The sequence below is a fragment of the Musca autumnalis genome, unplaced genomic scaffold (genome assembly GCF_047663935.1).
Source record: "Musca autumnalis isolate F117 unplaced genomic scaffold, ASM4766393v1 scaffold_112, whole genome shotgun sequence".
In the NCBI taxonomy this organism is placed as follows: domain Eukaryota; kingdom Metazoa; phylum Arthropoda; class Insecta; order Diptera; family Muscidae; genus Musca; species Musca autumnalis.
This window is the reverse complement of record NW_027411659.1, coordinates 62,444-88,489: the sequence shown is the minus strand read 5'-3', so window position 1 is coordinate 88,489 and position 26,046 is coordinate 62,444. Positions and strand designations below refer to the sequence as shown.

General features: G+C 33.3%; 1 protein-coding gene across 7 annotated transcripts; it reads left to right on the top strand.

Moving 5' to 3' along the window:
• The first annotated feature begins 9,225 nt into the window (after positions 1 to 9,225).
• Positions 9,226 to 25,766, top strand: LOC141391802 (uncharacterized). Of its 7 annotated transcripts, XM_073964498.1 has the most exons (5): positions 9,226 to 9,375; positions 9,531 to 9,615; positions 24,230 to 24,292; positions 25,248 to 25,320; positions 25,386 to 25,766. In XM_073964498.1, the coding sequence occupies exons 2-5, from the start codon at positions 9,582 to 9,584 to the stop codon at positions 25,402 to 25,404; spliced, it is 189 nt and encodes a 62-aa protein (XP_073820599.1). In that variant the 5' UTR covers positions 9,226 to 9,375; positions 9,531 to 9,581; the 3' UTR covers positions 25,405 to 25,766. The 7 variants fall into 7 exon arrangements, 2 of the variants coding, with proteins under 2 accessions (XP_073820599.1, XP_073820598.1); XR_012409719.1 differs by lacking the exons at positions 24,230 to 24,292; positions 25,248 to 25,320; positions 25,386 to 25,766 and adding exons at positions 13,685 to 13,810; positions 13,868 to 14,006; XM_073964497.1 differs by having other exon boundaries at positions 25,248 to 25,766.
• Positions 25,767 to 26,046: the final 280 nt, after the last annotated feature.

Sequence of the window (26,046 nt, the reverse complement as noted above, 5' to 3'; positions counted from 1 at the left end):
GAGATATACCCTCAGCCTGTGTATATTGAAACAATTTTTTTTCCAAAATACGTATGTATTTAGGGGGTTTTAAAAATTTTGGGCATTTGAACCGACAAACATTTTGATTAGGATTAAAGATCAAAAGGAGATACTAAAAGGAATGGATTGACATTGACCGTTATGGAAGTGGATCTCCACTCTTCGGGCTGTTTGCTAAAGAAGTATGGACTTGCCCCTAAAAAAATTTTACCATCGTAATTGAAGCAGCGAATACAAGTTGCTTCAACAAAAATCAGAGTGATTCGATATTAGATCTTAAAGTGAACTTATCCGAAATTTTGTGTGGGCGGTACCGGATGGAGTGGACCAATATAGTCCATATTTGAACCTGATCTATATCTGGTAGATATATTAGGATGTGTAAAGTATAGACCAATTCGGCCACTCCCTTCAAGAGTTACCGTACGAAAAACTTTTCCGAACATTTGTGGGGAAGGTACCTGAAGGAGTGGACCGATATGGCTTATCTTCAAACTTAAACTATGTTTGGGCAAAATATTGCTATGGCCATACGCTGGACCGAATCGGTAGATTCGTTCGAGAGCTATATTGCGCTCCAACCACCTCACACGGTGTCATAGGGTTTTTTTGCAACTTTCGGGCTATTTTCTCAGGAAGTATGGACTTGCCCCTGATGAAACTTGTACCGTCGTATGGAAGGCAGTGAATACAAGTTGCTAAAACAAAAATCAAAGCGATTCGAGAGCAGGTCCTAAACTGAACATTTTCGAAATTTTGCGTGGAAGGTACCCGAAGAAGTGGACCGATAGAGTCCATAATGGAACCTCATCTAAGTCTGGTAGAAATTTTATGATGTGCAAAGTATGGACCAAATGGGTCACTCCCTTAAAGAGTTATCGTGCGCACAAACTTTCCGAACATTTTCGAACCTTTGTGGGGGAGGTACCGGAAGGAGTGGACCGATGTAGCTCATCTTCGAACTTAAACTAAGTTTGGGCAAAATATTACGAAAGCCAAAATTTTAACCGAATCGGTTCATCCGTTCGAGAGTTATCGTGCGCTCCAGCCAGCAGGACAGACAGACAGACAGACGGACGGACATGGCTAGATCGACTCCAAATTGTCTGAAACACATTTCGTCCAAACATACTTGGGGTCTAAAACCATTATTTCGATGAGGCACATTTTCATCGTATCAAAGTGTATATACCCTCCTTAGCCTTAAGGCTGAGGGTATAAAAACATGCAAAAATTATGTCTTTTTTAATTTTGAATTAAGTCAAGTTAGTTGGTAAACATTAGTGTTGTGAAATTCTTATTTTTCGGAATTAAAATTATTGTGTGCGTATGTATGGGTTATTGTATCCGTGTATATGTGCGATTGTGTGCGTAAGCAAATGACGCAAAAACAGATGTAAATACCCAGCAAAAAAATTTTATAGTTGTGCAATTGGAGTTATGATTTCACAACGTCCTTCGATGTAGTTCAGTAGAGTTATGAAAAATGCACTCCGTTCGATACATTTTATAAGCAGTTTAGAGATCCCCACAAAGCAAAAACAGTTGTTTGATCCTTACCCGTCGCTGCCCAGCAAAAAGTTAGCATCCGCGGATGCAGTTGAATCACTTCAAGTGTACAGTACATTTGCCGTTGGAGTACATCTTTTGCTATGAATTCACTTATGCATTTTGCAAGAGAGCGAGCAAAATGGATGCACTCCATTTTGCTTCCACAGCACACAGCTAGGATGCACTCCGTTTTCGATCCAAATCACAACTTTTTATGTAGTATTTTGTATTGAATTTAAAGGCACTCTTCGGTTTGTGTTTTTAATCAATCCAAAGACGCAGTAAAAATGCAAGCTATTGCGAAATATCCCAGAATAAATTAAATGCATTTATTATTTGTGTAAAACAAGAATACAAAGAACTTTATTAAACACAAATTAAAAAAATTTCCATTAAATACAATCACATTTGAGTTTACATTCTCCGTTCTCCAATTAATCCAAGCGCATCTGATTTTGCTTCATCATATTAAAGGTTTTTTATGTTGACTTCCCATCACTAGTTCAGCTTTCGACATGGACTCCAACTGCACTTCACTACATTAACAATTTCCGTCTCGTGAATTACAGCAAAAATGTTCGCAACTTCAATTTTTAAGGCCTGCGTACATAAGCTGCCTTGCCTGCTTACCTTTCTTACTTCTGATCATGGCACAATTACCCAGGTAGTGGCATCGTAAAATTTTGAATATGTTATGTCAAAACTTTCTTTATGTTGTTGGGAAAATTACAACAAAAATATTTTTTTATAAAGGGATTTGACTTTTCATATTCGATCAGCTGGTGTGATACCACTACCTGGTAGTTCTGCCATGCTTCTGATAAAAGAATAAAAAAGAAAATGGCAACCCAGTTCGAAATTTCCTCGGCCTTCTTTATTCTTTTATTTTTATTATGTCGAAAATGAAGCAGGAAAGCAAGGCAATCAGGCAGAGCAGCTTATGTACGCAGGCCTTTATTTCTTTATTTTAGCTGTGTTCCTTTAGTCGATGGTCAGACTAGCACGATTTCAACATGGCGACGTCAAGTTTATAGGCGAGGGGTATGAAGTAGTGAAACCCATGTACATGGTTTTCTGTGTTTGTTGTGTTGCCTCTTCTTGTTGTTCGTTGCAAGATTTTTTTTCCATTTTCTTTCATTTTTATTTTCTCAAGCAAACGTTAAGAACAAAGCAAGCATAAAAAGATTTAATAAAAACATTAAATTAATGAAATAGTGAAAATTTAACTATGTATTAATATTAATTTAATTATAAATGTTAATTATTTTGTGCTGTTTTTAGTTTATTTATGTTTGTTTTGTTTTTATTGGTATGAGAAACACAACAAACGCGAATGGTAAAATAAAGAGGACACGGAAAAATTAGAAATTTCACGTTAACGTGTGTGGACACTAACGAAACTTGAAAAGAAATTTTAACGAAATTGGTTTCAAGAAACCTTGCTAGTCTGACCATCGACTTACTTACCTGAGGTTACCATTTTTGCCATTTGTTACCATTTTTAACCTGCAAAGCGTTCCTTAACCCCGAAAAGTGGCAAAACTGGAAGCAATTTTTAAGAGAGTGAGAGTGGAGAGAGAGCGTAAATGGCTTTCTCTTCTACCACAGGCTACCTGCAAAATTTCTGCAGGTAAAAATGGCAGAACAGATTTTTCGACTTTTGAGTCGAACGCTGACAAAACTCATGGTAAAAGTAAAGAGGTAGATTTAAATCATGGTAGAACAAATACAAGGTAAAGTTAATACTACAACAAATACAACTCGAACAACAACCACAAAGGAATTTGTTTTTGTTTGTAAACCTTAGTGTCAACGTAAATGTAAACAAAACAAGGAAATGTCTATAAATTATTGGAATTTAAAAAACTAATAATTTTTCACATTTGATTGAATATTTTGGAAAACATGAATGAAAACTCGTTAGATTTTCAATTTGAATGTTTCCATATCATTCCACTAAATGCATAATTTCTCGCAGAAAGTAGAATACTTGCAAAAATGTTTCGGGTCGCTGGTAATTCATTGAAAAAAGAGAAGATGTTTCAATCATTTGCTTTTGAAAACAAAAAAGCACATGTTTATTAGGGCTTTATTCTTTTCAAGTTTAAGAAAATAGCACACATATTAACAAATATTGTACCGCCTCTATAAGCGGTGTTTTAGTGTGCGGCATGTCGTTCGGACCTGGAGGAGATTACATGTCAATGATATGACGCCGTCTTTATGGGAAATAGTTTTTTTTCTGATGAATAAATTTGTTCTTCAAAAATATATATCCCTAATATACATCGAACATAGAAATAAATACATAAAATGTCGAATGGAATTTGACACTAACACTACAACCTCAGTTCAGCTGGGTATTGCTGCTACCTTTTCTTGTTCTACCATGGATTTAAATGAAAAAAATCTATAGAACCCTTGTTTTTCCTGAATTCATAAAACTTCAAAATTTGTAAACAAAAAGGCAACAAGTGGGTTTGTTTATAAAATACCAATTTTGAGCATTTTATAAAAAACGCGAAAAATGAATGAAGGGCCAAGGTTTCTCGACATAATCGAGTTGTGGATATGATAAAATGTTTGTTGCTATAATAAGCTGAAGGATTTCTTCCATACAAATGTTCTAAGAACAATTTTGAAAATTATTGAATTCGATTGTTTTTAAAATTGTTGGCATATTATTCAAACATCACACACACATACAAAGATTGTGTATATTGTTTTGAAGTTTTAGGAACAGTCGAAAGAAAAAAAATTTAAATTGACAGGAAGATTTAGCTAACCTTTATTATTAAACCATGACAAAACCAAATGAAAAACTGTGAAATAAAAGACGAAAATTGACTTTTTTATGTTTCTTGTTGACATTGCTGCCACATCTACCATTTTTCCGTTCCTTTACTTTTCTGGTAAAAATGTTCATGAGAGAGCAATTTTGAGCAATTTTGACATTTTTCTCTTTTACCACCCTTACCATTAAAAAAGTAAAGGAACAAAGCTAAAAGCAAACAAAGCAACAAACTCTTGTTTGTCTTTTGAAGAAATGTGTAGGGATCTACCAACTGTTTTTTTTCTGTAGGGATCTCTACAGCAACTGCTTATAAAATGTATGTTACGGAGTGCATTTTTCATAACTCTGTTGGACTACATCGAAAGATGTTGTGAAATCATAACTCCAATTGCACAACTTCCAAAATTTTTTGAAGGGGTCCCAACATAATTTCTTCAAAAGAGAAACAAGTGTGAATATATTTAGAATTTGTTATAAAATAAAAAAATACAGACTAAAGTTGCGAACATTTATGCGGTAATTCACGAGACGGAAATTTTTAATGGAGCGGAGTTGGAGTCCATGTCGAAAACTGAACTAGTGATGGGAAGGCAACATAAAAAAACCTTTGGATGATGAAGCAAAATCAGATGCGGTTGGATTAAATTGAGAACGGAGGAAGTAAGCTCAAATGTGATTGAATTTAAAGGAAACTTTTTTAATTTGTGTTTATATAATAAAGTTCTTTGAGTTCTTGTTTTACACAAATAATAAAGGCATTTTATTTATTTTGAGATATTTCGCAATGGCTTGCATTTTTGTTGCATCTTTAGACTGATTAAAAATGCAATCCGAAGAATGAATATAAATTCAATTCAAAGCACTGCATCTTAAGCCGTGATTTGGATCGAAAATGGAGTGCATCCTAGCTGTGTGCCTTGGAAGCAAAATGGAGTGCATCCTAGCTGCGCGCTCTTTTGTAAAATTCATAAGTGAATTCATACCCAGCAAAAATTTTTAGAAGTTGTGCAATTGGAGTTATGATTTCACAACATCTTTCGATGTACTCCAACAGAGTTATGAAAAATGCACTCTGTAAGATACATACATTTTATAAGCAGTTGCTGTAGAGATCCCTACAGAAAAAACAGTTGGTTGATCCCTACACATTTCTTCAAAAGATAAACAAGAGTGTATACATTTCGAAGAATTTGTTATAAAATAAAGAAATAACTTAAGTTGCGAACAATTTTTCGGTAGTTCACGAGACGGAAATTTTTAATGGAGTGGAGTTGGAGTCCATGTCGAAAGCTGAACAAGTGATGGGAAGGCAACATAAAAACTTTGGATGATGAAAGAAAATCAGATGCGATTGAATTAAATCGAGAACGGAGGAAGTAAGCCCAAATGTAATTGAATTTAATGGAAACTTTTTTTTTAAATTTGTGTTTATATAATAAAGTTCTTTGTGTTCTTGTTTTACACAAATAATAAATGCATTTTATTTATTTTGGGATATTTCGCAATGGCTTGCATTTTAATTGCATCTTTAGGCGGATTAAAAATCCAATCAGAAGAATCCACATAAATTCAATCCAAAGCACTGCATCTTAAGCCGTGATTTGGATCGAAAATGGAGTGTATCCCAGCTGTGTGCTGTGGAAACAAAATGGAGTGCATCCTAGCTGCGCGCTCTCTTGTAAAATTCATAAGTGAATTCATAGGAAAAGATGTACTCCAACGGCAAATGTACCGTACACTAAAGTATTTTATGCTTTCGACATGGACTCCAACTTCACTCCATTAAAAATGTCCGTCTCGTGAACTACCGCAAAAATCTTCGCAACTTAAGTTTTTATTTCTTTATTTTATAACAAATTCCTCTTAAATACAATTCCTCTTATTTTTAGAATAAATGATTTCGCCAGCGGTGGGTAGGGATCAAACAACTGTTTTTTTTTTTTGTAGCGATCTCTAAAGCATCTGCTTATAAATTGTATCCACGGAGTGCATTTTTCATAACTCCGTGTGGACTGCATCGAAGAATGTTGTGAAATCATAACTCCAAATGCACAACTTCCAAAATTTTTTGCTCGACACTTCATTTGTTTCTAGGATTTCGTAAAACGAAATCATTTAATGTGCATATGTAAATTGGACTTAACATAGAGTAATTAGTTTTCTTTCTCCACAAGGTGGAGAAGTTACTTGTCAAATTAGAACTAATCCGTTCTGAAAATGTAGATAAAAACTTTAAAATATCTGAAAACGGACGGTACTGCTATATGGGGACTATACCAAAACGTGGAACGATATAGCTTATCTTCGAACTTGATCTAAGACAAGTGTGTACAAAATTTCAGCTCCCTATCTCAACTCGTTCGGAAGATAGCGTGATTAAAACAGACGGACGGATATGGTTACATCGACTTAAAATTTTACGCTGATAAAAAATATATGTATATACCTTATAGGGTCGCAAATAATTATTTCGATGAGTTACAAACGAAATGACAAACCTAACATACTCAAATAGAGTTTAGTCAAAGTGTAAAATCGAGAAACATCGATTTGTGAGGTGGAATTTCGGAGAGTGAGAGTTCGAAGTAGGATGGTTGATTCAGAGGGGGTGGTTCGGGGAGGGTGGAAGTTCGGAAAAATCCTTAAAATTTCTTGTCATAACCGTGTTTTCACTATTTCCGAACAAAATCTCCCGTCGTAACGTTTTTAAAACTTTACTTGCTTTAACAATGTACATTGGCAAAGAGAACGTTTACCTCGCAAATTTAAGGCAAACATATAAAAATTTGATCTGTAAAATCAAAAGTTTTCTGTTGGACGAAAGAGCACATTTTTTTGCAAAATCTTAGCAAAATACACTTTGCAATTACAACTTTTCACTTAGCAGAAAGAACGTTTGTGGAACCGAAATCAAAAAGAGGGCTACATTTTTTTGAAAACTAAAGCGCTCGGCACATACTATGCGTTGAGCGTCGCGCTACAACAACCACATGAAAAATGTGTAAGTGATGCCAAGTTTTTTGAAAAACAACAATGTGGCTGTTGCAGCACGGCGCTCAACGCACCGTATGTGCCGAACGCTTAAGTCCCGGGCCACACTACAGTAATTTCACTGAAATTTTGATATTGCTAAGTGCAAAATGAAAAGTTGATAAATTGTTTCGTAGAATAGGGCCCAGATTTGCCATACAAAAATTAACTCCTCCCACGGCTGGGTTTATTTTAAATCCCGCACAAATCCACAAAAAATGCAGTGTTGTATTCGATGTATGTGGAAAAAAATTCAAATATGCTTAAAAGTACGAAAAGTTGCAACTGTTTTTACAACAGAGTTTGTCGTGTTTTCAACTTTTACGATTGGCCGTATGGCTTTTATAAATCTAAAGTTATTTGAAAATTATAAAATTATTTATTTTTTTTACATCAGACACTTTTTTAACAAAAAGTAACATGATACAAAAATGTATCCCTGCGTGTAAAATATACGAATATGAGCAAAAAGGGGACGATATCTTATACGAGAAATCGTACAAGTGTAAAGCACGACTTTATTACATTTTCGTTTTCTTTGCTCACTATTTATGCATTTTGTCCCATATTTTTTGTTTTCCAATCAATCACAATACTGTTTAAATACTTGTTGTAATGCATCAATAGTTACTATTTGAAGTTTTGGAAACAATTTTTTTGATATTAGGCGTTTACACAAGACTGAACGTCTTCAAATACAACTCTGATTTACTAACACATACATCCATTTGACGGCTGTCTTCCAGCTGTCCATCATGTTTTCACAGACAGCCGGGTTAACAAATTTTTGACATTTTCGTAAAAATAAGTGAGATAAGTCGTGTTCCTTTACGTACCTGAGGTTACCAGTTTTTACCACTTTTTACCCGCAAAGTGTTCCCTTACTTTTATAAGCATACAATTTATATGAGAGCAGTTCACCACTTTTACCATTTTCTGCCATTGTTACCATTTTTAAAAGTAAAGGAACATACCAATAATAATTGAAACGTGTTGAAAACAAAAGAACATGAACAAAAACAAAATATGTGACCGGAAAACAAAAAGAAATCGACGATTTTCATTCATAATTTTAAATTGTTTTTGCTGTTGTCTGGGCGCATACGTCACACAGGCAAGTTTTGGGTTTTTGACAATCAATACATGAAGTCAACTGTCCTGCCATGTGTAAACGAACGGTAAACGCCTAGTAAAGAAACATCAGCTGACAGTTTATATCCTCGAAAAGCTAAGTGTAACCAGCAAAGATTAACCCACTGGATCTATTAAACCCAGTGGGTTAACTTTCAATAGTGTAACCGGGGTGTAAACTAATTTATTTCCCCGCAGGGTTGTAAATTTGCTATTGTCTTGCCAATATTGTCTGTGTGTAAACGCCTAGTTAATTATTTTCTCATTTGGTTCATAAAAATATTTTTTTAGGCTTCTGTCCCATTTAACTGATTTAAGTTTCCAGAGTTGACCCTATCGATTGTTAAGATTTAACAAAAACATCTACTAGGAATAATTATATTAATAACTTCTTTGTCTTCTTTATTGCTGTACGACTTTCGTTTGATGTTAAAATGTTTAGTATTTTAGCTAATTTATTTTTTTTTTAACAATGTAACCGGGGATGATAATTTCCTTATTTCGGTTTTTTAAATTGTCGACCAAATGGACTAAAAAGCTGCGTAAATACTTTCTTCCTTCTTTGTGTCGGAGATATAAGACTATTAAATAAGTTTCATTAGCTGTACGACTTTCGCTTCGATCCACTGTATGTATGTAGTTTTATGTCTGTTGTTTATAGTAGTATTTTCAAGAATTCATTCTCGTCTCAGGCACCAAAGAGTTTAGATTAAGGCTACAAACAGCGAAGAAAGCTTCAGTCACAAAGAACAAAAATAAAATTCCGCTAGCGTGTTCAATTTCATTAGTACGTACATACATACATACATAAAAACCCATATACATATGTATGTACATTAATTGCCCTGGTAAAACTCTAAAGTACAAACATTTTACATTTTTAAAGTGATGCATCGATTTTTTGTCTTTAAATATTATAATTTAAATAATCCCCACTAAACACTTCTGCCACTATTGGAAATCATTCACTTCTTCTCCGGGAAAAATGTTGGTGAAAGCAAAGACGGCACCTGCGTACGTCCCTGGTTTCGATTGGCGTTTTTTTTTCGTGGCAATGGCTCTATCTCAAGATCTATTTACCAGGTCAAGTAAGTAGCACAACAACAACTCATTTTTGACTGAAAATTCTTCAATATGTCAACATGTTTGTCTACGTTTTCATACAATTTATTCACAATAACAAAAAATTTGACAGATTGAAACCACGTCGTTTTACACCACCTTATAATTGCACCATGCTCTATCTTGATCTGTTTGACATACAGGCTGAATTCCGTATCGTCAGTTGCTTTACAAAGTCGATGGTCAGACTAGCAAGGTTTCTTGAAACCAATTTCTTTAAAGTTTCTTTTCAAGTTTCGTTAGTGTCCACACACGTTAATGTGAAATTTAAGATTTTTGCGTGTCCTCTTTATTTTACCATTCGCGTTTGTTGTGTTTCTCATGCCAATAAAAACAAAAAAATACATAAATAAACCAAAAAACAACACAAAATAATTAACATTAATAATTAAATTAATATTAATAGTTAAATTTTCACTATTTCATTAATTAACTGTTTTTATTAAATCTTTTTATGTTTGTTTTGTTGTTAGCGTTTGCTTGAGAAAATAAAAATGAAAGAAAATGGAAGAAAAACTCTTGCAACGAAAAACAAGAAGAGGCAACATAACAAACACAGAAAACCATGTACATGGGTTTCACTTCTTCATACCCCTCGCCTATAAACTTGACGTCGCCATGTTGAAACCGTGCTAGTCTGACCATCGACAAAGGACTGAAAATCTGCGAAGTATTATGTTTCTTAACGCCGTTGTAATTAATAACCACGAAGCTACGTGTTTCAAAACGTGCAAAAAACTCATTTTTAACTCAAGTAAAAAGCAAATATGTATCATTTTTATTTCTGTGCAACTGAAATATTATGTACAACTGAAAAAATTTGACGAAGTTTAAACAACACAAAGCAATTGACGATACGGAAGTCAGCCACAGTTACAGCTCATTTGCACTTAGCCGGATTTAATAAACCCATTGGGGTTCAAATGTTAATTCCATAGCGCAAACGGCAAATAAATCCTAATCAAGGCGAATTTAACAAGGTGATCCAATAGTTGACGTTAGGTTGTAGTCTTCATTTGCTGTCAAATTTTTTTTGCGCGAAATATCCACAAAAGTTAGAAGAAAACGTTTAAATATTTTATTAAATATTTAACAATAAAAATAGTTATTTTTCGCGAAGCTTAAACAAAGATGTTGTACACAGATATTTTTTATAGAAGCGAAATATTTGTTATTTATTTTTGATTAAAAATATGTTTTGACAGCAAATGAAGACATAGGTTGCTATTATTGTATCACCTTCTTTCTTACACCATGAATCCTAATAAAGTAGGTTAGACAACAAATGTATTTCAAAGACCAACAATGTAAAAAATTTCATATTAAATGTTCGTTTATGGCAACAAATTATGTAAAAACTATACGGGTTATTGGGCAAATCTCTTGCTATTGGTCCTCAAAACAATATTCCGTCAAAATATGCAGTGAGTGTCAAAAATATTCTGTTTGCAATTTTACCAATAATAACCCCTCAGTATTTTATATGAGGTTAAAACATGTATAAAACATGGATCCATGGCGATCCTATAGTGAGAATAACAAAGAAAAGTTTGTTAACCCTGTTTTCCATGCTTAAAAAATACCGAAAATTTGTCCCAAATTACATTAGGCGAGTTTACTTGCGGCAAGTCCCAGTTTGTAGAAGAGACACATAAGGGGAATGGAAATGGAAAAAAATTGCTCGTACCAGCAATTCTCAGGCAATTCATTTTATATTTTTCGTATTTGACATTATTTTCATTGTTTTGAAAACAAAACTTGTCGGAACAGAATTACCTTTTATAAACGCAAGAGGCAAGTTTAAAAAGGAACGAGAAAAAATGCCACAAGTAAACTCGCCTAATGTAAATTGGGACTTTTTTGTAACATTGGTTAAGTATTTTCTCAGAAAACAGGCCATTATCGAACTTTTTCTGCAATATTTGTATACATTTTACCATGGTTTAATAAAAAAGGTTAGCTAATGCTTTGTGTCAATTTAAATTTTTTCTTTTGAGTATTCCTAAAACTTCAAAACAATATACATATGAATATGTGTGTGCTGTTTGAATAATATGCCAAACAATTTTAAAAACAATTGAATTTGATGATTTTTAAAATTGTTTTTAGAGCATTAGTATGGAAGAAATTCTTCCGTTTTGCATTGGAACAAACATTTAATCATATCCACAACTCGATTATGTGGAGAAACCTTGATACTTCATTCATTTTTCGCGTTTTTTATAAAATGTTCAAAAAAGGTATTGTAAACAAACCCACTTGTTGCTTTTGTGTTTACTAATTTTGAAGTTTTAGGAATTCGGGAAAAACAAGGGTTCTATAGATTGTTTTCATTTAAATCTACCTCTTTACTTATACCATGCATTTTAATAATTGTGAACAGAATCTTTGTTTCTGTGTGTAAAATATTATATTTTATAGCAAATTATTACAATTTAACGCTAAGGAAAAACGCTATCCCAGAAAAGAGAAAACTGGTTATATTTCATTATAAAAACGACAGAAATAAAGGGAATTTTTGCTTATTTTTGAATATATAGTCGAATATAGTTTACGTATCACATGCAAAAGTCACGAAAATATAGAAATGATAGATTTCATAAAACACATAAGCCAGCCAAAAACAAGGACTGGGATGGGAGGAATCTGTTGAAAAATTTCGGCTAAACAAGAAGATGGAAAATATGCAATTACATTCCAAAAAATCGTAAGGTTAAAGCTTCTCATAGCCTTGTAACACATGAAAAGCCATCGGCTTATTTACGCAACCAATAATCTAGTTCAAGTTTTGCCTTGATGTATCTTTAAAACTTGATGTACATAAGAAACTTGATGAAATGGAGATAGTTTTGAATGTCTAAGCAGGAAAAAAGCAACACAAAAAATAAAAAGGAGCTTCTAACAGACATGTATTTACTAATGATTTATGATGTGTTACAAGGCTATGATTTTTTGGAATGTAGGTGCATATTTTCTATTTTCTGAAAGTAATTTAGGACTCTGTGACCAATTTCAAGAAAATTAAGGGAGGTTTAGCCAGTATTTTTCAGGTGATCCGTTTATCTTTCCTCCAAGTCCTTGGTTTTGCCTGGCTTATGTGTTTCACGAAATCGATTATTTCTATATTTTCGTGACTTTTTCACATGATTTCAACTATGTCCGACTAAATATTCAAAAATAAGCAAAATGTCCTTTTATTTCTGTCATTTTTATAATTAAATATAGTTTTCTATGAGCGCAAAATTTTAATAATTTGCTATAAAATATAATATTTTTACACACAGGAACAAAGATTCTGTTCGCAATTATTAAAATGAATACAAATATTGCAGAAAAAGTTCGATAATGACCTTTTTTGCAAATTATTTTTACAAATTTGTACATACTTTTACAAAATGCTGTTCGATAAAATAGAAATGAGAAGTATGTAGTTGCAAGTATTTGCAAGAACTTGTAAATACTTATTACTTGTGAAGTTAGTTCGAGTTTATACGTTCAAACCAAGGCATATTTATTAAAGGTAGAAGTGACAACCAGCTGTATTCTTACTTTTTTTGTATATTTAGTTTTCAAAATGTAATAGGGTCTACTCATGAAATTTGAAACTTAGAAATTTGCCAACATAAAATACTTATTTTCATCGTAAACATGTAATAAAAATTACCTACGAGAGTTCTAAATGCGTTATATTTACATTTTGATTCAAATTTGTTCTATTTTAGAGGATTTTCAAAATGTATTTATATGTTCCCTGAAAAAAAATTTGGAACGACCCTAATATTCAATATTTTCTTTGACAATTAATTTTCAATAACAACAATCATGGTACAATAATACAGGTAAAAGCAAGTCCCAGCTGATTAGATTCACCCGTTATACTAGTGTCAAAATGTATATGACACTTGTCATTGTTTGTCATTGTGTATTCTTTTTTGTTGTTGTTTTCAAAATAAAAAATAAATCATCCACATACAGTTTAAAATAAAAAAGGAATAGAAACGAAGGACAAAGGTGCTTATTTCAACAATTTATTAGATCCACATCGCAGGCGTGACTGGGAAGGAAAGGATTTCAAGAAGAGAAGAGTAGGAAAAAGTGGAAGCTTGTGCCACATGCAGAGCGATTTGTTGTGCATTCGCCGAACGTTGTGTCAATGGAATGGTAATTAATTACATGTATTTAAGAATTGAAAATGTATGTAATATGTATTTTGTTCAGTTCCACAGATATAAATATTGCATTCCATTCCACATCCGTTCAAGAACTTTGTGAGGAAAAGGAAATAGATATACAACAGGAGAAAATCAGTCATACATAAATACTTCATATTATGTATTTACCTGAGCCCTAAATTAACAAATAAAAAAATCATAATGAAATGTTATGTTAATAAATGGTTTTCATGGGACTCCCGTGTCCAACATATACATACATATATTTGTTCTCAGAACATCCCAAAAGGAAAAGGGAGACTTTTCTCATATCACTGAATGCAAGCCGATTTATATTAGCTCAATGACATAGAAAATATTTTTTTATCGCCGCTCCTGTAGAGAAGTTTTTCATGGCTGCAATAATCTGGAAATGAAAGCCAAAATCACTGCCAAAATTCAGATGTTCTAGTTAGGAATTGAGCCGCAGACCTCCTGAGTGCAAGGCGGGAGTGCTTACAACTGCACCACGGTAGCTCCCATGGCTAGTATACAATAAACGAACACAAACATCTAATTTCACAGTTTTACCACAGCTTTGCACGTCATATTCACTCGACAGACATAATAGCCACACGGACAGCTAAAATAAAGCTCACTCTGAATGTATTGGTGGATGGAGCCCTGGATCTCATTACCAATTGGGTGCAAGCGTTGATAGTAAAGACCGCCGTACTCTTTCAAAGCAATTGGTTTTGATGACCTCATTCTAAGTTCCAACAACAACACACGACAGTAACATACGAAGTGCTTATATGAAGCGCACTTTATTTCTTTTTGATACAAGTTTTCATGTAGCATTTGGAATAAAAACAATTAGAATACTCAAAATTCAACCACAAAAAATCTTGTCCGTTGCGATATAAATAACCCCTTCTTGGCTTTGTTTTGTCATCCTTCGTCGCTCTTTCTTCATAATTCCATCTGAAAAATAATCAATTATTATTGATTGTAAATATTTTATTAAGACAAATACATACCGCTAAAAACTTTTTGTTAAGATGAAATGTAATTGGAACGTTAAAATTGAAAATCTAACGTTTTTTCTTCAATTCTTTAATTAAAAACCCATGACATTTTTCAAAACAATATTTATTAACCTTCAAAATGTGTTTATATTTTTTATATTTGTTTACATTTTTGACAATATGACTATGACACTAGTATTACGTACAAAAACAAATTTCTATGTGGTTGTTGTATCGATTGTTGTACAACAACACTTGCTTTTACCTGTAATAATTGTACCATGAACAACAATGTTGTTTTTGTAAATTTTTTAGTTGTAATTCATGCACATACCTTCTATAAATTTGCCTTGGTTCAAACTTGAATGGGAAATTTTTTCTCAATTTCTTTTAAAATTTCCTTGCAGTTTAGACACGCAAATAATAGGTGTGTTCGTTTATTCGATAATTTGTTCAAATTTATTCACGTCCAGTAACTTCTTGGGAACGACTAAAGCCCTGAGTACATAAGCTGCCTCGCCTGCTTACCTTGCTTGCTTCTGATAAAATAATAAAAAAGAAAAGGGCAACCCATTTCGAAATTTGCTTGGCCTCCTTTCTGAAGGCCCCGGCACATACGGCGCGTTGAGCGTTGCGTTACCACAACCACATGAAAACTTCAAGAACAAACTTGGCATCACTTACACATTTTTCATGTGGTTGTTATTTTTAACGCCTGACGCGACTCACAACGGATCGTATGTGCCGGGGCCATGACATAATAAAAATAAAAGAATAAAGAAGGCCGAGCAAATTTCGAACTGGGTTGCCCTTTTCTTTTTTATTCTTTTATCAGAAGCAAGCAAGGTAAGCAGGCAAGGCAGCTTATGTCACCCCTTAAGGTATTTTGCATTGTACTGTAGAGTAAACAAACAACATCCAGTAAAGGCCTGCGTACATAAGCTGCCTTGCCTGCTTACCTTGCTTACTTCTGATAAAAGAATAAAAAAGAAAAGGGCAACCCAGTTCGAAATTTCCTCGGCCTTCTTTATTCTTTTATTTTTATTATGTCAAAAATGAAGAAGGAAAGCAAGGCAATCAGGCAGAGCAGCTTATGTACGCAGGCCTTAACAATTCGTACAAATTTTGAGTAAACAAACACACATACTGTTTGTGTAAATTTTCTGATTCTTCTTCACACTAATTTTCTCGCTTGACCATGTAAAGGCAATACTAAGGCGATATTGCTTGTAGATATTAATTTAAAGTTCATTAAAAATTAAATAAATACATATTTACGATATGTATATGTTTACTACTAATTTTTACAGATAATTTCTTGTTCAATTTATTTTTCATCACAAAAGTTTTTAATTCAAATGTATGCGTTGTTGTTTATTTGCCGGCGGAGAAAAATCTGCAAAGAATAAAGAAACAAAACAGAATTTGCGAGTGCAGGGGTTTGTGTACAACCGTATTCCTCTCTAATCCCTCGCCCACAAACTCAATTTTCTTTCCCATTAACTTTGAACGTCTAAACATCGACTTAGGCCATGTTTATATTATAGTCTTTTGCAGTATTAACCTTCTTAATGAGGATTTATTTGACGTATACGCAAAGGAATTGACATTTGTGGGTTTGTTAAATTCGGTTATATATATAGACGTGCTATTACTGTACAAAGCTTTTTAGCGAATTATGACAAATGCTGACTAAAATAAGAATTATCTACAAAAAAAAATTGCAAAAATTACCAAATCTATGATTTCTTGGGGAATTACCAAAGTCCCGGTCCACACTAGCGTGAATTTCATTAAAAAGTTCATGAAATTAGGCGTTCCTAGATCGAATTCCGTAATAAGATCAATTTATGATTTCACTCTGCTATAAAACTCGATCTAGAAACGCATAATTTCATCAATTTTTTAATGAAATTTACGCTAGTGTGGACCGGGACATTGTAAAAACTTTTTAGTTCTAAAACAAAGCTATATTGAGTCAAATATTCATTCTTTGCTTGTGGGTACTTTATACGATATGTTTTTTTACATATGGGTTGTCACTTTTTATATACAAAATGTACATGCAAAGTGACAACACATATGTAAAATAACATATAACTTTATCACATTCAATACTGTTAGTCCATTATTAGGCACAAAAGTCATAAAAATTCATATTGACTACAAAAATTTGGAAAAATAATTCGTTTTATAGACTTGTTTTCCCGTTGCAAAACATTTATTGTCACCTCAAAGTAGTAGGTGATTCTTATTTTAGCCCCTGTATGTTATAAATTGCAAATAAACTTCCAGTACATTTTGGAAACATGTGTATGTGGAACTCATTTTCGACAGTTTGCTCTTTTGACACCTTTATCACCGGAGCTAATGTTGCCGTAATCTGGACATACATCTTAAACGCCTTGCGCATTAGCGCTATTGCCGGATTTATTTACTTTATGAGGATTTATTTGACGTATGCGCATTGGAATTGGCATTTGAAATCCAGTGGATTTGTTAAATCCGGCTATATGTCAATGTACTATTACTTCTTCAAAAGTCCAAATAATTGGTTACATTGCTTTAATATGATATATATTATAAAGGATTTGCATGATTAAGCTTGGTTTAGACAATGGCGCAATATATAAGGTGGAACACTAAGACCAGCTGTTTCCACCCAATTTGTCAAATTCATAGTCATCGTGAATTATTTGTATTAAAATGAAAACAAAAATTTTAGCAGCTTGAAGAACATTCAATCAAAATAGTATTGCTGTTGTAGTTACCGATTCACCTTATTTATTGCATCATAGTTAAGGTCCATACCTATATACGGACGTATACCCAGGGCGTGTGTGGTGAAAAAAGTAGAACACTTGTATTCTTACAGCTATACCTAATTTAAGTCGTGACGTACAAAAAATATTCACCTACCTACCACAGCAACGCTCTTTAAGCGTCCGTATTACCCAAATACGTTGAATACGAAATCCCATTTAAAACACAAAAACCGAGACAGAAACTTTATTAAATGTTTTCATTCGTAAAACAAACATTTTTCCTTTGCAATACATTTTCTTTCATGTTTTGTTGGGCTTTTGTTTTCAAAATGCAAAACACAGACACACATACAATAACACATGGTACGTTCTGTCAAAGTTGAAAATTTTCAACTTACAAAAGGTATACGCCCGACGTATTTCGGTAGTTCTCATAAGAATACATGTGTTCTACTTTTTTCACCACACACGCCCTGGGAATACGGTCGTATTTACTGCTAAACCTAAATAACGACGGGACGTACACAAATATTTCACCAACCTGCCAAAACAATGCTCTCTGAGCGTCCGTATTACCCAAATACGTTGAGTCCCAAATCACATTTAAAATAATTTTCCTTTACAATGAATTGTATTTTATGTTTTGTTGGGCTTTTGTATTTAAAATACAAAACACACACACATACAAACAATAACGTTCTGCCAAAGTTAAACTTTTTCAACTTACACAAAGTATACGCTCGACGTATTTCGGTAGTTCTCATAAGAATACATGTGTTCTACTTTTTTCACCACACACGCCCTGGGTATACGTCCGTATATAGGTATGGGCCTTAGGCATAGCAGTTTTGAGAACTACCGAAATACGTCGAGCGTCATGGTAGAACAAGAAAAGGTAGCAGCAATACCCGGCTGACTGAACTGGGCTGTTATGTTAGTGTCAAATTCCATAAGACATTTTATTGCTCTGTTCCTTTACGTGCCTGAGGTTACCATTTCTTACCATTTTTAACCCGTAAGTCGATGGTCAGACTAGCACGATTTCAACATGGCGACGTCAAGTTTATAGGCGAGGGGTATGAAGTAGTGAAACCCATGTACATGGTTTTCTGTGTTTGTTGTGTTGCCTCTTCTTGTTGTTCGTTGCAAGATTTTTTCTTCCATTTTCTTTCATTGTTATTTTCTCAAGCAAACGTTAAGACCAAAGCAAGCATAAAAAGATTTAATAAAAACATTAAATTAATGAAATAGTGAAAATTTAACTATGTATTAATATTAATTTAATTATAAATGTTAATTATTTTGTGCTGTTTTTAGTTTATTTGTGTTTGTTTTGTTTTTATTGGTATGAGAAACACAACAAACGCGAATGGTAAAATAAAGAGGACACGAAAAAATCTTAAATTTCACGTTAACGTGTGTGGACACTAACGAAACTTGAAAAGAAATTTTAACGAAATTGGTTTCAAGAAACCTTGCTAGTCTGACCATCGACTAAAGTGTTCCCTTACTTTTAATAGCATACAATTTATATGATAGCAGTTTACCACTTTTGCCATTTTCTGCCATTGTTACCATTTTAAAAGTAAAGGAACAGACCATATATATTTATTTCTATGTTCCATGTATATTAGGGATATATATTTTTTGAAGAACAAATTTATTCATAAAAAAAAACTATTTCCCATAAAGACTGTAACCTCCTCCAGGTCCGAACGACATGCCGCACACTAAAACACCGCTTACAGAGGCGGTACTATATTTGTTAATATATGTGAGCTTTGTTCCTTTACTTTTTTAATGGTAAGAGTGGTAAAAGAGAAAAGTGTCAAAATTGCTCTCTCATGAACATTTTTACCAGAAAAGTAAAGTAACGGAAAAATGGTAGATCCGGCAGCAATGTCAGAAAAAACATAAAAAAATCAATTTTCGTCTTTTATTTCACAGTTTTTAATTTAGTGTTGTCAGTGTTCGACTTTTTCTTCGGTTTTTCGTCCATTTTGTGAAATAGTCGTCAAACAAAAGTCGAAAAATCAGTTCTGCCATTTTCTACCTGCAGAAATTTTGCTGGTAGCCTGTGGTTCCAGTTTTGCCACTTTTCGGGGTTAAGGAACGCTTTGCAGGTTAAAAATGGTAACAAATGGTTAAAATGGTAACCTCAGGTAAGTAAAGGAACACAGCTGTGGTATTTTGTTAAACTTGAAAAGAATAAAGCCCTAATAAACATATTCTTGTTTGTTTTCAAAAGCAAACGATTGAAACAGCTCCTCTTTTTTTCAATGAATTACCAGGGACCCCAAACATTTTTGCAAGAATTCTTCTTTCTGCGAGAAATTATGCATTTAGTGGAATGTGTCTAACGAGTTTTCATTCATGTTTTTCAAAATATTCAATCAAATGTGAAAAATTATTAGTTTTTTAAATTCCAATAATTTATACACATTTCCCTATTTTGTTTACATGTACGTTGACACTAACGTTTACATACAAAAACAAATTCCTATGTGGTTGTAGTTGAGTTGTATTTGTTGTAGTACTTACTTTACCTGCCCAGCAAAAAGTTTGCATCCGCGGATGCAGTTAAATCACTAGAACAATTGCCGCTGGAGTACATCTTTTCCCATGAATTCACCTATGAATTTTACAATAGAGCGCGCAGCTAGGATGCACTCCATTTTGCTTCCACGGCACACAGCTAGGATGCACTCCATTTTCGATCCAAATCACAGCCTTTGATGTAGTGTTTTGGATTGAATTTAAATGCAGTCTAAAGACGCTATAAAATGCAAGCCATTGCAAATATCCCAAAATAAATGCTTGTTTATTCGTGTAAACAAGAATATTAACTTTATTACACTAATACAAGCTCTGTTCCTTTACGTGCCTGAGGTTACCATTTCTTACCATTTTTAACCTGCAAAGTGTTCCTTTACTTTAAAAAGCATACAATTTATATGAGACCAGTTCACCACTTTTACCATTTTTTGCCACTGTTACCATTTTTAAAAGTAAAGGAACAGATTTACAAATTATAACAACTCTCCATTAAATTTGATCATAACTGAGTTTACTTCCTCTGCTCTGCTTTTTGTGACACCGAAACTGATATTGCTTTATCATCCAAATGGTTTTTCATTTTTCCTCCAACTCCAGTTCAGATTTCCAAAAAACTCTAACTCCACTTCAAAAATAATTCGCGTCTCGTGGATTACAGCAATGTTCGTATCTTTAGTTTGTATTTCTTTATTTTTTTTTACACAAATTCTTATAATTTTAGACACTCTTGTGTTCAGAAAAAAAAACTGCGACTGTAGGGATCAAAAATTGGCTTGCTTGGCTAGGGATCTATAAGCGAGTGTTTCTGAAATGTATCGAGCAGAGTGCATTTTTCATAACTCCGTGTGGACTGCATCGAAAGATGTATTGAAATCATAACTCTGCATTGCACTACTTCCAAACTTTTGTGCTGGGTGGTTTGTTCTACCATGGTCGAGCGTATACTTTTTGTAAGTTGAACAAATTCAACTATGAGAGAACGTTATTGTTCGTATGTGTGTGTGTTTTGTATTTTGAAAACAAAAGCCCAACAAAACCTAAAATCCAATTAATTGCAAAGGAAAATTATTTGTTTTACGAATGAAAACATTTAAAAAAGTTTCGGTCGCGGATTTTGTGTGATTTGGGACTCAACGTATTTGGGTTATACGGACGCTCAGAGAGCGTTGTTTTGGTTGGTTGGTGAAATATTTGTGTACGTCCCATCGTTATTTAGATTTACAGCGTGTTTTTGTAAAAATGCTTGCCTGTCACACGAACCGTTCGTACTAAAACGAAAACGTTCAAAATTTGGTTCTTGTAAAATTTTACGAACCATTCGTTTTTATCTAAAAGCGTTCGTCTATTTCATAAAAGCTTTTATATTTCAGGGTTTCCATGATACTTATTTTTTGAATTTTGCATAGGCTTTTGCACGTAAAATGTGTTACTTGATGGCAACCCCGATAAACAGATGACAAACAAAAAATAAGAAAAAATGTAATCAAATTTGTCCAAAAATAATTGTGATAATAGGTGTGTTCGTTTACTCAATAATTTGTACAAATTTGCACAAGTCCAGTAACTTCTTGCAAACGGCCAAAGTCTTTTGCATTGAACTGGGGAGTAAACGAACAACATCCAGTAACAATTTGTACGAATTTTGAGTAAACGAACACACATAATATGAAGAAACCGATGTACATGTACGCGTGTGCTTCTATGGAAATAAATAAAACTGCATTCCCTTCCAGTTTTCGTGTGTTTTGTGTCATTTATTACTAAAATTATTTAATTTTCATTCAAAACGATTGGTCTTTTCCATTCGTTTATTTTTGACGTATTCGTTCGTCTGATTTTGTTACCAAAACCAAAAAAATACGAAAATAAAAAGCTTTCATTTGTTTGTCACACGAATACAAACGCCAACCGCTATGAAAACCAAATTGTGTCTTCGTTCATGAAATCGACGAACGAATGGGCAAAAACTTTTTACAAAAACACGATGTTAGCAGTTAGACTATACACTTACAGCCTGTTTTCGTAAAAAGTTTTTGCCCATTCGTTCGTCGATTTCATGAACGAAGACACAATTTGGTTTTCATAGCGGTTGACGTTTGTATTCGTGTGACAGACAAATGAAAGCTTTTTATTTTCGTATTTTTTTTTTTTTTTGGTTTTCGTAACAAAATCAGACGAACGAATACGTCAAAAATAATCGAATGGAAAAGACCCGTCGTTTTGAATGAAAATTAAATAATTTGAGTAATAAATGGCACAAAACACACGAAAACTGGAAGGGAATGCAATTTTATTTATTTCCATAGAAGCACACGCGTATATGTACATCCGTTTCTTCATATTATCACAATTATTTTTGGACAAATTTGATTAAATTGTTTCTTATTTTTTGTTTTTCATCTGTTTATCGGGTTTGCCATCACTTAACACATTTTACGTGTAGATGCCTATGCAAAATTCACAAAATAAGTATCATGGAAACCCTGAAATATAAAAGCTTTTATGAAATAGACGAAAGCTTTCAGATAAAAACGAATGGTTCGTAAAATTATACAAGAACCAAATTTTGAACGTATTCGTTTTAGTACGGACGGTTCGTGTGACAGGCAAGCATTTTTCCAAAAACACCCTGTTAAAGCCTTTTTAGATTAGCACATTATAGCTCTGTTCCTTTACGTGCAAGAATCTTCAAGTTTTGCCACTTTTTACTCGAAAAGCGTTCCTTTACTTCTGACACCATACAATTCATATGAGAGCAGTTCACAAGTTTTGCTACTTTTGCCGGTTTTACCATTTTCAAAAGTAAAGGAACAGACCATATATGATTTCGTTTTACGAAATCCTAGAACTAATATCACGGTTACACTATCACTTTCTGCCGGGTTCACCCACATTATGAAGATTTATTCGACATTTGCGCTATGGAATTGACATTTGAAACCCAAACGACATTTGCGCTATGGAATTGACATTTGAAATCACGGTTACACTATCACTTTCTGCCGGGTTCACCCACATTATGAAGATTTATTCGACATTTGCGCTATGGAATTGACATTTGAAACCCAAACCCACTGGGTTAATCTGGTTAAGTGTAACCGGGATATTAATGAAGTTTATTTACATTTGGTTTTTGCGTCATTTGTTTACACATACACACTCACGCAATAACATATACGCACACAACACATGTACACAATAATTTTTATTTGGAAAAAGATAGAAACATAAAACAGTTGCATTTTTCGATAGTTTACGATAAAAAAGCAGGGTTGCTTATAATGGAATGGTGTTTTCGTGCGTAGTTTACTATGAACAGCTTTAAAACCTTATTTTTGGGCTAATATGAAAACCCTATCAAGAGCATTATCTCGATTTATTTGACAACTTAAATCCACAGGATTTGTTAAATCAATCATACTCTAAACGGGGTATTATACTATGATAAAGTACACTATCTCGATTTAATTGACATATATTGAACGAAAATGACAACTTAAATCCACTGGATTTGCTAAATCAAGCATAATACCCCGTTTGCACTTAACCAGTGGATTTGGGTTTAAAATGTCAATTCCATAGCGTAAACGTCAAATAAATCCTCAAACAGAAGGTTAATAGTAAGTTTACATTTACGAAATCCTCTTGATTTCATCTGTCAATTCCATTGCTTAAACGTTAAATGAAATCCAATGGATTTCAGATGAGTTTTCGTATGACGTATACGCAAGGGAATTGATAGACGAAATCGAGTGGATTTCGTTAATGTAAACCAAGCATAACTCGGAAAAAGGCTCTAGTGCAAACACCGATTAATATACATTTACCGTTATTCATTTGTTATAGCTGGTTTACATTACGAAATCGAGTCGATTTCGTAATGTAAACCAGCTATTATGCTAAGTTTTCGAAATCCACTCGATTTCAACTGTCAATTCCATAGCTCAAACGTCAAATAAAATCTCATCCGAAATCCATTGGATTTCATTTGACGTTTAACCTATGGATTTGACAGTTGAAATCGAGTGGATTTCGTAAATGTAAAACAAGCACTATTCTATGTGTTTTCTTCTTAAATAGCAGAAATTATTTGGCATTTATTAAGAAAAACTATGAACAAGACTTTGATCATTTTGCTGATGGGTAAGTGAATTGATATATGCTCTGTTCCAGAACTTGCAAGAATCTACAATTTTTTACTACAATAACAAATTTTCCATTATGTTATCCAAAAAATAGTTTAAAATAGTAGATTCTTGCATGGTATAAGTAAAGAGGTAGATCTAAATGAAAACGAATTATAGAACCCTGGTTTTTCCTGAATTCCTAAAACGTCAAAATTACTAAGTCCCGGTCCACACTAGCGTGAATTTCATTAAAACATTTCTTAAATCGAATTCCCCACTGCAGCAATTTTATGATTTTACTCTACTATGGACGACGATCTAGAGACGCATATCATATCAAAAGTTCAATGAAATTTCAAAATTACTAAGTCCCGGTCCACACTAGCATGAATTTCATTAAAAAATTTCAAGAAATTAGGTGTTCTTAAATCGAATTCCCCACTACAGCCATTTTATGATTTTACTCTACTATGGATGACGATCTAGAGACGCATATCATATCAAAATTTCAATGAAATTACTGTAGTGTAGCCCGGGACTAAACACAAAAGCAGCAAGTGGGTTTGTTTACAACACATTTTTGAGCATTTTATAAAAAACGCGAAAAATTACTGAAGTGTCAAAGTTTCTCCAAATAATCGAATTGTGGATATGATGAAATTATTGTTTCAATGCAAAGCTGAAGAATTTCTTCCATACAAATGTTCTAAAATTTAAAAATCATAGAATTCGATTGCTTTTAAAATTGTTTGACATATTTTTCAAACAGCACATACACATACACTGATTGTGTATATAATTTTGAAGTTTTAGGAACACTCGAAAGAAAAAATTTTAACAGACAGATAGCTTTAGCTAACCTTTTTAATTGAACCATGGATTCTTGCAGTTCTGGAACAGATTAATAGTGTTATGAAAATACTAAACGAATGTGTCACTTACTATTGCATCTATGCCTTTGTTCTTTGCAGTGACCTTTAATTTCAGTTACTATTGCTATGCGGAAAACGCTACTCCTTCGTATTGGCGAAGGTTATATAATAAGTATCGAAACCAAACACAACAAAATGCTACAGAAACTACATATATTACACCAACGGTTATTTCAGCCTCTCGAATTTCATATAACGCTTACAGAAATCCAAAACTTGAACAACCAACAACAACTCAAGCTCCCGCTATTACATTTAATGAGCATTGGCCGTTTTACGAAATTGTCATTACAATTGTGGTCATAATTAGTTGTATAGCCTTTTACTATGGCTTCGTATATTATCCATTTTTATGTCGAGATAAAAAGAAGAAAAATGATAAAACATTGGCTTCAACTACAGCAATAACACATGTTCCCGAAAGTCAGACAAGTAAATAGATCTTATAGGTTTAAATAATACCAAGGCATATTTACAAGGTCACAAAGAAAGGCTAGCTGATATCATAATATATGTATACAACTTTAGTAAAAAATAAATATTTCTAATTCACCAAAACAATTTTATTTTATTTTTTAACAAATTCTTCTTCTGAATCTATGACTGGGTATATGACGAAGATTTATTTGACGTATGTATAAAAGCCTTTTTAGACTAGCACATCATTGGTCTGTTCCTTTACTCTTAAAAGTGGTAACAGTGGCAAAAAATGGTAAAAGTGGTGAACTGTTCTCATATAAATTGTATGCTTTTCAAAGTAAGGGAACGCTTTGCGGGTAAAAAGTGGTAAAAACTGGTAACCTCAGGCACGTAAAGGAACATGACTTATATGATTTCG